This window comes from Lactuca sativa, chromosome 2 (genome assembly GCF_002870075.4).
Source record: "Lactuca sativa cultivar Salinas chromosome 2, Lsat_Salinas_v11, whole genome shotgun sequence".
NCBI classification, from domain to species: Eukaryota; Viridiplantae; Streptophyta; class Magnoliopsida; order Asterales; family Asteraceae; genus Lactuca; species Lactuca sativa.
Window position 1 is genome coordinate 205,268,411 of NC_056624.2, and position 14,299 is coordinate 205,282,709.

The window sequence follows — 14,299 nt, forward strand, 5'->3', positions numbered from 1 at the left end:
TTTCCTTGAGCTTTATTGATTGTCATCTCGAAACATAATCAGATTGGAATTGTTTTCTCATCAACTTGAACATGAACATGTCATCTTAAGACGGACATAGAGGAATCGTTGACAAAAAATACCATCTTTCTAGCATGTTGACCAACAACAATTTCATCATCAATGACATTGTGCTGAAAACTTTTACATATCAATTGAGTATCATTACACAATCAATTTAATGGGTCGAGATTTTGTAACAGTATGATCGGGCATCCAACTTTCAGTCGTAGGTAATGAGGAGGTAAACCACTAACACCGACGGTGTTCAAGAATTCCACGAGATGGTAATTATTTATATCATCTAAGATTTTAAAGATTTTAGATTTAGTGACATAAAAAGAAATTTTATTTTATTAGACATCTTGAACATTGGTTAATCACAAAAGAAGTCCTTATATTGTTTTGTATTAGATTTAGAAGTAAAAAGTTGTTATAGATCGAATCTTTTCTACTTTTTTCGTTTTGAATAATCATAACATTAATAAATCAACACAAGTTTTTAGTTGATACAAAATTATAAGAACGTTGTATATATTAAAGTAGAAAAGTTATAAGAAATAAGATAATTATTTAATGTAGAAAAATGTATCGTTGCTATCAATGAGTTCCATTTTGATGAAGTGAAAAAAAGAAATTAAAATCGTGTTTTTTATGTCTAATGAGTGATGGGTTCAAATCATTACCCTACAACTTCACTTTCAACTACAACTAATTATGTAACAATGTTGAAATGTGTTCTGATTATATTTGAATTCTTTATTTATTAATAAAGATTTTTTTTCATTTTCTTTCTTCCTGTTAATTCTTGTATATGTATCAAAGTCTTAAACAATCATATTAAAATAATAATAAGATCATTTAATATCTTAAATTGTTTACATCATAAAAAGATAAAAAAATGTTATTAATTTCTGCTAAAAAATCACATGCATTCATATATAGAGCAATGAATTTATTATAATAAAAGGTTATAGGTTACAGAGGACAAAGTATACAGACAAGATGAGAAAACAGTAAAATAAATATATAGTACCTTTTCAATGAGAAATGTAGGCAAAGGAAACAATAAAGTAAATATATCTAGTACATGAAAGTATAGAAGCTTAAGCTTAACGATTTTCTTATAACTCTATTTTTTTTCTTATAACTCTATTTCTACATAAGTTCATATGCATTGGTGTTAATAATCATTTTATGCATAAAAATAGTAGTGAATTTAAAATAAAAATAACATGGTATGCATTTACATCGTCAGCAAGAAATCTCACAACAGTCAGGTGTGGCTATCTTCTACAATAGTAAATAAACATGAATGTTGCTTAGCAAATTGTTCCGATTCTATAATTTTGTTTCAACTTTGAATCCAATTCTCCTTTTACAGTATCCCATAAAAATGGAGCATATTAGAGATGGAAAATGATATAGCATGTAATTTCATTGATTTGTTAATGAGTAGGTAAAACAATAAAAATAAAGAAATATAAAAAAAAGTGTGTTAAAAATCTTTTAGAAAAAAAAACACTCATTCAACAGGAGCCATAATGGCAACAGGAACGACAATAGGAGCATGCAAAAATAGATCTTCTACGATCTCTTCATCTTAAGAAACACAACAATGTTCTACATTAAAAGCCTTTGACATACCTTAATCAGGTACCTGCAATAAAAAAACAAAAAGATGTGTAAAAATTATGGTTCAAAATACTTTTGAAGACCACAAAAAGGACAACATTATGGACTAAAAGAAATGTTATTATTTTTTAATAGAAACAATTATGGGGATAGTTTTGTCAATAATAAACAAACATTATAAATTAACAACAAATTATTAATGAAAATAAACTACCTTCAACATATGATTAGGGTCGTCCTGCTCTTTCTGTTACCCACACTTTAATTAAGTTCTTCGTATAACCTACAAGAAACAGATGTCAAATAAGTAAGATAAGTAAAATCCATCAAACCAATGTTTATCACTTCTAAAAAAGTAGAAAACCTAATAACTCCATCTGCAAGGAAATCATTCCCAACACATCAAGAAATAGATTAGTTTTTAGATTCAAATTTAGAGAAAAAGAGACAGAATAAACTTTGAATCATAAAAATACCAACATATTGTTCAACACCAACACAATGAAGATCAAATGAATCCTCCTTGGAATAAAGCTACTTCATCTTATTTAGTGGTGTGGTCCACCCTAAACATCTATGACCATCTGGAGCTTTTCAATAAAGTCATATGCACCTTCATTGGGGCTTTATTCCACCAGAACAAAAAGTATATCCAAGAAACTGAACTACTAAAACAAAAATAAAAAATAAAAAATAAAAATGACTCATTCCTCGTAAAATAAACCAAGACATTTATCAAACAGTTTGTATGCATAATGTTATCCCAAAAATTGGTTCCACACAATACAATATGTTGGGGCATAAAGACCCAGAGATAGATTTGTGTTCCTTCGTTAATCCTCTCTGTAAAAACAATGTTGTAACAGAAAGCCTAGACTAAAAAAATAAACAGCCCCTTAGATTCAGCTTCAGCAAAGTAGTAAAAAAAATATCTCCATTTTGATTCATGAATGGAGATGTAGTCTCTCTAATTGCTTCATGAGACATGTTGGAAATGGTAGCCCAATCAGACCAAAACAACAATAAGGAAACTTAATTATCTCTTCCATGCCCCAAAACTTTTGTGATGTTATATAATAAAGGCTATATTTTTCAACATCTGTATTTCTCTTTACCATGATGTATATGAGTTATCAATCTTCATGCTCTTTACCAGAATCTGTAAACGTGGCAGAGTAAGTCCATCCAGATTGATAGGCTTTAAAGCTGGCTTTGCATAAGAATTGTCACTTCTAGTAGTTTTAGGAGCACATGTTGGATATAGAGAACTAATAATTAAGCTTCACTAAGGTAAAATAGAAAAGATAAAAAGAGTTGGAGATCTGCCTTCAATATTCCTGTCTAAACTGGCAGTCATTTTGAAAAATTGATACGCTATAATTACTTGCCTGCAAGGTACACAGTGAAACACATAAGAATCGAGACATAAATTGTATTTCTAGTGGCAAATAAGCACTATTACTTTTGAAGCTATACATGCATTACAAAAAGCAAACAGTCTTAACATAGTAGATGTAAAAATTCCAGTTTACCCATAAAGTTCAAACCTGTGATGTAGTTGAAGCCAACAAAGATGAGATTCATGAAAACCTGCTCAAATAAACATTTTAATATTAAGATATTTCTTACTATGGAAAATGGTGAAAATTCATGGAAATAAAAAGAACTCCATATGGAAAAAAAAAACACATAGATCTAGATGCAACGTGAAGATTTGTGATCAGGGACATTTCCAATCACCCAATACCTCAACTTCTAAATTATGAGAGGATTCTGTCAAGACCTAATCACAAAATTTATAAACATAAACAAAAATAAGAGGAAGATAAACAATTATATGGGTTTAAAATCATACATCTTGTTTGTATAATATTTGCAAATCCGGTGAATGTGGTGCCTAGGGTATAATAGTGTCAACTATTGGAACCCACGAGAACATTGTGCTAATTTTAGAACTTACTGATATAGATTGGCACTGTCCAGATTATGAAGGCGGATGAGGGGAGAAACAATTGGATTCAACATAAATCGATCAAGGATTAAAGGGGGACGAGTGTTTTTTAAAATGATTGGGAGGATGAAAGGATACAATGAGATTGAGAGAGAAAGGCTACGTATATGCTAAATGGAATTGAATCTATAATTCGAGATGGGAATAAATAACAACAACAATTTGTAGATTTTGCATCTTCGATTGCATATGGGAAAGTAAAATACAAAAATCTGAACCTGGAAAATCTAGCCGTGTTGATCAAGCCCTAATCACAAAAATAAGAACAAATTAGAGATACATAAGAAATGGAGAAATTAACACATTGTTATAGGAGAGAGAGAGAGAGAGAGAGAGAGAGAGAGAGAGAGAGAGACCGCTCAAGAACAATCGAAATCGTTGATATCCTTTTTTGGAAGGAGTTATCAGGGTGACCTTCAATTCACGTTGTAAGCTACAAACTAAATACCACCAAATGTTAACTAATAAGTGTAAATAGGATGAAAATGTTGACGTAAAGCAGATATCAGAGCAAGCAACCCAAGCGATAAACTCTTAAATACTCTAGCAGCAAGATTTTGAGGATTTACAGATAGTGGATCGGTGATGACGATGGGTATGGCGAACCCTAGGACATCAGTGATGGTGGCTGATGTTTGGATGATGGGTGATGTCGTGAAGGTCTCGATTGGTTATAATGGCAACGAAGATCGAGTTTGGGTAGGGTTTATGGATCTCGGATTAAACGATTCAATTGGGTGAAGATGAAGAGCAAGTCAATATATGCAGAATTTAAGATATTTGGTGAAGCGTATTTGGATGAGAAGACTTTCAAATTTTGAATGAACCCTGAATTAAGGGAAGAAGATCAGATTTATAAGGATTAAAAAACATGGTTAAAATTTAATATTATTTTATTAATGGTCACTTGTACCAGTAGCTTAATGGTTTGGACGTTTTAAAAAATAATATTTTTATATTTAATCTATTTTTAGAAATAGTTAGATTTTTTTTATAAGATAGTATATATATATATATATATATATATATATATATATATATATATATATAAAATTCAAAATAATCAATATATTATATCAATTTAGTATATATGAATCATTATATCAAATTTAACAACAACGTTATTGTTATATTTTAAAAAACATATATTTGTAAAAACTTCAACTATATAGGTGTTTCTTTGCAACGCACGAACATTCGTCTAGTTATAATATAAACTCGACACAAAACTATAAGATATATGGTTAAAACAAGGCTAACAAAAGTTTGCAATAACAAATTCAACGTCAACCAGAAGGATTTCCCCCACGTTGCGAGGGTCGGAAGGTGTCATTTTTTGTGAAACTATAGTACGTAGGCCGAATTGGTAGCCACAGTAAAGTATGTTGCTATTCTTTGCAACCGAAAACCACAAGCTATATAAAGAATTGTAAGCATTAACGGAATTACTCAAGATGCAAGAGCACTTGGAAGTATAGTAATGTGTTTCAAGGGATGGGTGAACTGCTATGTTGGTGTTTTGGAGTATATGCAAGTACTTTATTACTTTGAGACCTTTGTTGACAACAAAGCATAATACAAAAGAAAAATTTACAAACATGAGTACAACTTCACTTATCATTCAAATCTCAACTAACTTCATTTTTTTCATCCCCAATAATCATTCACAACACACGGATGACAATACCAAGTAACTAATCTTCAAGAATCTTAAAGCAAACAGGTTGGTTGAAAATTTGAATCAAATGCATATTTAATCATTTGATGATTCAATTTGCAATCAAAGATAAAATCTATTTAATTTGTTTTGTGGCTCTGGGATCTGTTAAGTACCTCATGCATGTGCCATAAAGAAGTATCCCATACAACTCCATGCGTTCATCTCACCCAATACACATTCTGGTCCTACTTATGACCACTCTTCTTTGGGAGTCTTGGTTTTTTCAGTTCCCATTCATTTGTGAAAATAGATAATAAAGAAAAACATACTTTTTGTCAATAAGCAGGTTATCAAAATAGCTTAATGCAAGAAAAAGCAATGTACTTCATTTAATTTTTTATAGCTCCCTACTTTCATTTGTTCCCATTGCGACGTCATGCCTGGAAAAATATAACCAAATATAGAAAGGTCATCAAACTGTAATGAAATTTTCATTGATATGCTAAGAAAGAAAATTATAGGTAGAATATTATAATTGAGTAGACAATCTAAAGTACAATGCTATAAAAAAATTTTAAAAAAAATGGAAGTAGAATTTTATGATTGTGTATATTAGTAAAAAAATGGAAAGTGTAATGACGCAAAATGTAGAAAATAAGGATGAAACATGAAGCAAACCCGATTGGTGTCAATTTTGCCAAAAACTTTAAATTTGTCAAAAACTTGTAACTTTTCTAAATTTTAACATAACAAATTGTAGTATGGTCAAAGTGTATGTAGGGGTAACATGGTAGAGAATTTTTGAAAATAATGTATATATGTGTGTATTTTCTATTTTTATCCACTCATCCAAACACTACACCCAAATCAAACCAAAATCACCATTTATGGTTCAAGTTGCAGTTTAACCGAAGTGAATCATTTTTATACAAAATAAAATATTATCATCACATTTTTTAGTTTTTTTGAATCAAACAAAAAATGCATTTCGGTTAAACACTTGTATATAAATCTCTTCCTTTTTAGCTATTTCATATAATTTGTAGTGGTAAATGTATGAATTAGCAATGTACATTTATTTCTGTTATAAATAATAAAAGTGGGAGGCTATAAAAAATGAAAATATAAAAAATGAGAATTCAGGTCAGTTAAGGTGCTTAAAGTTAGGGGTAATTAGGTAATTGTACATTTGTCTAAATATTCATACCTGAGCCATGTCTTCTAATAAACCATTGCCAACTTTAAGGTCTGAAACGACATGAATAAGTAATTAGCAGCCAACACTTAACACTAATTTAAAGAAACAATAATATTTGTTAATCTAAATTAAAATTATCGTCTCCTTACTTTTTTTGAAAATTATAAATGTGGTTATCAGACAGAACTCGTAACATTTTTTTATCCCCAAAAGCAAATCTAGAAAAGACTTTTGTCCATGAAATTGATGACAGAGATAACGGTTTACAGTAACCACATGTAAAATAACCATTTCCAGATCAACATATAATAATGAACAATTAATAAGATTATAAACAAAAAATTAATTATTTCCATTTAAACCTCAAAAAGTTATTTGAACCTAAAACTCGAAATGAATTTGAAGTCGTTGTTTGAGGGATTTTATAGAAATTTCGGTTCCTACTTGAAGTATAATGAACATATTGCCCTTTTTAATAAATATTTACTATTTTTTATTTTTATTCTATAATATTATTGTATTTGTATAAGATAAAAGGACATCATGTGTTGATGTTGTCCCATCAAAAAGAAATTAAGCATTTGGAGGAAATCTAATATATTGATGCTTGCTTGGAAAATACATCATTAACCAATAAAGCTAATTAAGAAACAAAGGAATACTAATACACTAAAAAACTGATTTTATATAAATGACCATCTTACCCTTACCAGATGTGAAATAGAAACTGGAATATTTATCTTTCTAGCAGTTTCCATGTTATCTAATACAAAACCCATGACTTCCTTAATCTGAATTCTTTATAATGTCAAGGACTTAGGGCATGAAGCATATCATCATATTCATCTCTTGGTGCATCAGATAGGTTTTCTTTCTAAGTGAGTTTCATGTTCAACTTTTTTAGCTTCACATACCTTGAAGAACCATACATTGAATGTTTTATAAGATGAAGACCTGAAAAGAAAACTCCATACAAAGTTGAAACAAATTATCTATTTTTTTAATTGTAATTTTAAAATTTCAATTCATATACAAATATAGGCACTATGCTTCGGTTTTAACCCATAATAGCAATGTACGTTTGATTAAAAAGCAGCAACCATTTATCAACATTCAAAAGTTGTCCGGAACCTGTGCACAAGGAAAAAAGATATTGGTATTTATAATGCATTAAAGATCTCACATTTTTATATTGAAAAGCAATAAACGTTTAAAAAGCTTAAATGTGAACTGGTGCAAATGTAAAAGTGATATAAAACTACTAATTGTTTGATAAAAAAAAACTAAAAGTGATAAAAAGCTCACATTTATTTAATATAGTACCAAAACATCAATAAAATATCTGTAAATGACCATATACTTGTCTCCATCCCCCAACCTACAAAAAAAAATTAGCTTAATTAACCCTTTTTGTATAAAATAAAATAACAACACTCTAATAAATAAATATAAACAAATTTATAAAAAGTTAGTATTGAACAAATTAAATTGGTTGCCATCAAACCATATCATGTGGGTGTGGTTGCTAGTTCACCACCTATTGACAATGAGAACATTAAGAGTTGTAGTGAGGCTTCTTGTAATTCTGAGCGACTGGTTTTCATGTGTTCACCACCTGTTGATTTAGTTTCACAGTTGTGAACCTTCAAATTGCAACCAAATACTGTAGAATAAAATGGAAAACTGAAACATAATTAGAGCTTTTTATCAAGTAATTATAAAACAAAACATTGATCTAATTAAATTAAATGAATATTAAAATCTAAACTATGGAATATATCCCCTTTTGTTGCTCTTGATGGCACAGAGGAACAACTAAAGAATAAAAAAACATATAAGTCATATGATACCCAAAAACCATTGGCAGCTGAAATTAGAAGAACCTAAAACACAAAAAAAGCAATAATACATAAAAGAGACTATTTAAACGTACTTGTGGAGTTAAGAGAGACAACTGCTAATTCTTGGTTGGACTCCGGAGAGCCAAATATATATTTTCCTGCAAAATATAGTTCCCTATTCATAGGCAAATCGTTTCCAAAATAATCAAATGTAAAAGATTCAAAGAAGAATACATACCTCAAACCCATCAACCATCAAAGAAATTTGTTTGTTTGTCTGCTATCAATATCATGTCTCTTTTCTTCCGATTAGCCAAAGAAGGAAAACCAAACATATTAACTGTAAATGTTTACCTGAATCCAAGTTGCCTCCGTTTTCCTTTTTCTTTTGCTCGACAGATGAGCCCGCAAATATAAACCAAAGGCCTTTGGAAAATTATTAATCATGTCAGTAGCTTCATCTTCATCTGTAACAGCAAATATAAACCAAAGGACGAAAAGGAATAAAAGAAATCAATGCAATAGATAGATGGAGAACAAAATGAACAATCACCGGAAAAAAATTGTCGATTGAGCATGTACAGTTTTCACTTCTTACAAATACATCAAAGCTTAGGGCATTCTTTGGTTGATACATGATTTCTACAATTGGAGGTGTGCAAAGCAAAATCGATCAGTATCGTAACTGGATTTGCAAGGAGATGCAGAATCGACAGGTTGCTGATACCGTAGAACTTGAAGTCAACGATTCTCAGAAGAAGAAGGCATGTGATGGTGATGGTGGTGTTGTTGTTGTGCCGAGCGAGCACCATCCAAGAAACACTATCTCTTGACCCAAATTCACCACCGAACTCGTCTGTGGTGATCGGATTGTTCCCTGCCCTTTCCCACTCGACGAAATCGCCGGGAACGAAGCAACAGGAGCCGTTGGAGCAGCTCCTGCCGCCACCGTGACCAGCCCCTCATCGAAATTCCTCAACCTCTGGCCTTTGTCTTTCCCTCTCGTCGGACTCATCGGAATAGGAAAGTGGAAGCAGCGGAGCTGCCATCGCCGCTGACTGGAGTCCCGGTCACACCCGCCTTCACCGAGCTGCTATCGCCTAGTCACCGCAACCATGAACTGCTACTGTGAATTCCGACCCCCACCCTTATACTTTCGTTCCTCGGTACTAATCAGGTAGACATGGGAGATAAATTGGTCTTGTGATTTTCTCCCGTTCACGATCTGTAAATGAATTGGGGGAAACGATGGCCATGTATAAACCAAAACAGATAAAATGGAAGCGAAACCCGGTCGGTTGTACCAGGCGATGAGAAACCGTCGTTCAATTTTGGAAGCAATCCTGGAAGGGGTTTGTTGATCGATGGGATTTGTTGATACTGTCGCAACAAGGGGAAGACGAAAGAGGAATAAAGGTATCCAAGCATTTGAGGTGGTGCTTCTACCATAGATTGTCAGTAACATCAATCCAAAGATAGATTGGTTAAAAAAAACGGTGAACCAAATTAAAAAGAACACGTGTAAACAGACAAATTATATAAATACATTAAATTAACCCTCTACAAAAACAAATAACAAATAAGAAAGCATTGCAAAACACTCATACATAAGGAACATTTTTGTCAAATCCTTAGCTATTTTACCGTAGCCAAGGATAGATAATTTTAATATATAGTATAGTTATCAGTTCCACTATTATATTTAATTATTATATGTTTGATAATTGTTTCTAAACTAATAAGAAATTTAGATTTTAAAATATTAATTTATGCTTCCTTCTTCAAGATGAAACTCTTGCTTCAAAATATAGGGTGGCAAGATGAGAAGAGTCTAAAGTTGAGGGGGGTAATTTTTATACGTAGTGCAAAGTTTCCAATCAGAGAAGATCTTTTTAGAGCCAAGCGACAGCTACGTGTCACCACTATTCACCCCCCGTATGATTTGGTTCGAATCCATTTGGAACGCTCCATTTTCCGTTTCAGTTTTAGTCCAACTCACCTTCCACGTCACCACACAACCTGTCCACGTACATCACAGATCGGACGTGTATCCCCACGAACCTAAACTTTGTCCACGTAATTTGACATGTAGGATCTCGTAAAATCTTTTTAGGCAGTCCTTGGATTTATCCAAATTCAAGTCATCAGTCCCTCTGATTTCTAAACCAGTCAATCTCATTTCGCATAACCAGATTTTTTCTTTGTATTCCTATTTCGAAACCCTATTTTTTAACTTGCTAATTTTGTTTTGTTATTGTAATTCTGGTTGCTCTGGATCTTGAGTTACAGGGAATTCGATTCGTTTAGCCAAAGCTTTTACGGTAACTCTTAAGCACTTGTTTTTTACCTGTATGTTTAATTTTAGTTGAAGATTAGCTTCGATTCGCGAAATATCTGCAGCTGTTATCACTTAATTAGTAAAATATGTCCGATTAAGAGAATTTGTCGAGTTTTTCTTGCTTTTGTAGTTTCGATTGTAGTGGTTATCCAAAAAGGTCATGTTTTCAAGTGGAAAACTTCATATGGATTCTGCTAGTTTTTGGTCTATCAATCTCATAATTGTATTGTTAAAAGGCTTAAGATTTGTATTACAATTTGAGTTGAAAACTAGCATAGTTTAACATCAAACATCAAAGTGTATCTGTATTTGCCACTGAACGAGTATTTGGTAAAGTTTGGCTAATCTGCTGTTTTGTTGTTTGTAACAGGGATAAATAGTGCGTATAAGAATTCACTCTTGCAGGTATAGAATAGTTTGGCTCAGTTTTGGTATATTCCTTGATCATAAGCTATGTCCATGGTATTGTTAGTTTGATATTCTCTCCTTGGGTATCTGCTTTTGATTTAGGGCAGAAGGTTTTGTATTTGACCTTTGAAGGGATTCGATAACTTGATGTGTCAGCTATGTGCTGCATATTTTCTTGAATTAAGAAGGTTTGACAAGTATCAAGATAGTTCTCCAACCTTTCTCATCATTGATGTTTTTGAATATCATTAGCAGGAAGTGTCTTAATGAGCAACAGCCAAGGAGGGAGCAAGGGTCAACAGGTGAATAATTGTGTGAAATCTGAGTATCAGGGAGATGTGAATAGATTTGTGAGTATAGGACCAGGTTCACAGGGAGATGATGAGTCAAGAACTAGTAGAATTGATGAAAATGTTCAAGATAGATGCAATCAGGTAGCAGTGGAAGTGAATCCCAATGCCCCTCCTCAAGCACCTCCACAACAGCTTCAAGGTTCATTGGTCCACTGGGAGAGGTTTCTACATGTTAGATCCATTAAGGTCATGTTGGTTGAAGATGATGATTGTACACGTCACATTGTAACTGCATTGCTTCGCAACTGTAATTATGAAGGTTAGTCAAATGTTAACCATTTGCTCCATATAATAAGTACCTAACACATATTTTCTATCTTTTTTCTTTCTCTTTTTGGCAGTTATTCAAGCTGCCAATGGACTTCAAGCCTGGAAGATCTTGGAAAATCTATCCAATCACATTGACATTGTTTTAACTGAAGTAGTCATGCCTTGTCTTTCAGGAATCGGTCTTTTATGCAAGATTATGAGCCACAAGACACGCAAGAATATCCCTGTGATCAGTAAGTACTTATGTTATCCTTTCTATAAAACAAAATTATCAGCAAAATTTGTCTGTCTTTCAAAAGCTTTTTACCACATTGACGGTATTAACCACCATGCATAATGAGATTGTGTGCAGTGATGTCTTCTCATGATTCAATGGGTTTGGTTTTTAAGTGTTTATCAAAAGGTGCAGTAGACTTTTTAGTGAAGCCTATTCGGAAAAATGAGCTTAAAAACCTTTGGCAACATGTATGGAGGAGGTGTCACAGTGTAAGTCATTTATACCAAGTTTAATCCTCCTGCAATAATGTTTAATCATATGATTATTTCAATTTATTGGAAATATATTTCCCGTTTCCATCAGTCAAGTGGTAGTGGAAGTGAAAGTGGTACACAAGCTCAAAAATCTGTAAACTCAAAAAGCAATGTAAGGTACGATAACAGCAGCAAAGATGGGGATGACAATGAGAACACCAGTGGTGGTAGTGATGATGGTAGTGGCACTCAGGTAATTATTGCAACTTTCTTTTTGTTTGTTATTATTATTTTTTTTTTTCAGAAAGATTAATTTAGACATGAGATGCAGAGTTCTTGGACAAAACATGGTATTGAACGTGAAAGCCCGGAATCAGCAATTCCATCCAACCAAATATCTGAGCATCCAGACAGCACTTGTGGCATAGTTATCCGTTCTCTACAAACTCAACCAATAAGAGACACCAATAATCACAAACCACAACCCTATACAGGTATTCATATGAAGTTGATCCAGAAAATGTCATTCCAAAACATTTTTACTATTTCCATGACAAGTTTTGTGTTTCTCAGATAACGATGAAAATGGCAAAGAGATTGCAACAAGCATGGAAAATGGGAAAACTGAAAAGATTATGAATGCCAACGGAATCCATGATTCCAATGGAGTAGAAACTGAAGAGCTTGGCACAAAAAGGGCACGTCCTCCATCTAACAGTGACGAGGAAGAAGTTCAAAATGGCTGCAATATATTGCGACATTCAGAGCTTTCAGCCTTCACAAGGTCAAAACCTAAGAAAAGGGCAGTATTGTAATTTGATAAGATATGAGTAATAAGCTACCGAATATGTTACAGGTATAAAACAACCTCAAATGCTATAAAGTGTACTCCTGGAATCATTGCTAGCTGTTCTCAACCTGATAATAGATCCAACATGGTGAAGAAAGAATCCAAACGTGATGTGCATTCAGAAGGATATCTTATTTATCAAGGCTCAAGTGAGGTTCGTATGAGTAAATTTCAGATAGTTTGTTGGAAATCATGTTTGGTTGCCATGAAGGAATGGAATTGAGCATTCCTTGGAGCCAACCAAACATGACCTTGCTCATTCCATTCCGGTATACCAAACAAACAGATCCTATATATTATAGTTAAAAGTTGGTATCAAAAACTGATCTAAATTTTACTCTGTTCAGCAAGTGATACCAAATGACATGACACCTGGCAATGGCAATGTGGTCCATGATCAAGAGCTTCACATCCATCATCATCACCATGTCCATCATTACCATAACATAGAAACAGATGAGCCATTGCCAATGTCAAATGATGATGATGATGATGATGATGATGATGATGATGATTTTGGTCTAACACAGTTGGCTGCAGATGCCCCACATTGTGGATCATCAAATATCATGGGTGGTGGTAATGGTAAAGCAGAAGCTAACCTACAAAATTACAGTTTAAACAAAAGTGCATCAGGCAGCAGACATGGAAGCAACGTGCCAAATGCTGTGAATTCTGAAGTTGCAAAATTAGAAAATGATGTTTGTTTAGGTGACAAAAATAAAATAACAGACAATGACAATGACAATGGCAACGACATATCTACACAGAGAAAAGCAGCCTTGACTAAGTTTCGCCAAAAAAGAGAACTCAGATGCTTTCAGAAGAAGGTAATTCATTTTGCATAATCAAATAAATTCAACATCTCCCTAATCATAAAATTATTTTTTATTTTTTATTTTTTTTCCAGGTGAGATATCAAAACAGAAAGAGATTGGCAGAACAAAGGCCACGTGTACGAGGACAATTTGTGAAGGGAAAAAGTCGCGACAGTTCCACTAATGCTGCTGATGGCTAGTTATCAGGTTGGTTGGTGTCAAGACTTGATGTTAAATACTTAGAAACTTGAAAACATAATAAACCTTTATAACTTGGCTTTGCAGATTTACTGCTATGTGTATGATTTAATATATATGTATATGGCAATTTTAGTATTGTTGAGGGAAATAGCAATGTACTCTCATTGATTTATCTATTATAACATCATACTTTTTATTTTGAAAAA

The 14,299-nt window shown here is 32.7% G+C and overlaps 1 protein-coding gene and 1 long non-coding RNA gene across 52 annotated transcripts; one reads left to right on the forward strand and one right to left on the reverse strand.

The window, feature by feature from the left end:
- Positions 1–1,445: 1,445 nt before the first annotated feature.
- Positions 1,446–9,872, reverse strand: LOC111916420 (uncharacterized). Of its 44 annotated transcripts, XR_008230377.1 has the most exons (11): positions 8,623–9,870; positions 8,477–8,542; positions 8,048–8,206; positions 7,849–7,921; positions 6,553–7,674; positions 4,255–5,785; positions 4,042–4,125; positions 3,904–3,932; positions 3,222–3,264; positions 1,889–3,062; positions 1,446–1,699 (listed from the first exon to the last, which is right to left on the reverse strand). It is a non-coding gene; the product is annotated as an uncharacterized LOC111916420 (long non-coding RNA). The 44 variants fall into 44 exon arrangements; XR_008230372.1 differs by having other exon boundaries at positions 1,889–3,264; positions 8,623–9,871; XR_008230394.1 differs by having other exon boundaries at positions 1,889–3,457; positions 8,623–9,871.
- Positions 9,873–10,520: 648 nt separating this feature from the next.
- Positions 10,521–14,299, forward strand: LOC111916422 (two-component response regulator-like APRR3). Of its 8 annotated transcripts, none has more exons than XM_023912097.3 (12): positions 10,521–10,705; positions 11,093–11,127; positions 11,233–11,742; positions 11,825–11,986; positions 12,106–12,239; positions 12,334–12,477; positions 12,556–12,718; positions 12,798–13,008; positions 13,081–13,228; positions 13,422–13,904; positions 13,985–14,099; positions 14,178–14,299. In XM_023912097.3, exons 3-11 carry the CDS (start codon positions 11,397–11,399, stop codon positions 14,090–14,092), a joined length of 1,899 nt encoding a protein of 632 aa, XP_023767865.1. In that variant the 5' UTR covers positions 10,521–10,705; positions 11,093–11,127; positions 11,233–11,396; the 3' UTR covers positions 14,093–14,099; positions 14,178–14,299. The 8 variants fall into 8 exon arrangements, with proteins under 8 accessions (XP_023767865.1, XP_023767871.1, XP_023767867.1 ...); XM_023912099.3 differs by having other exon boundaries at positions 10,522–10,705; positions 11,233–11,318; positions 11,383–11,742; positions 13,985–14,299; XM_023912098.3 differs by having other exon boundaries at positions 10,522–10,705; positions 11,233–11,318; positions 11,386–11,742; positions 13,985–14,299.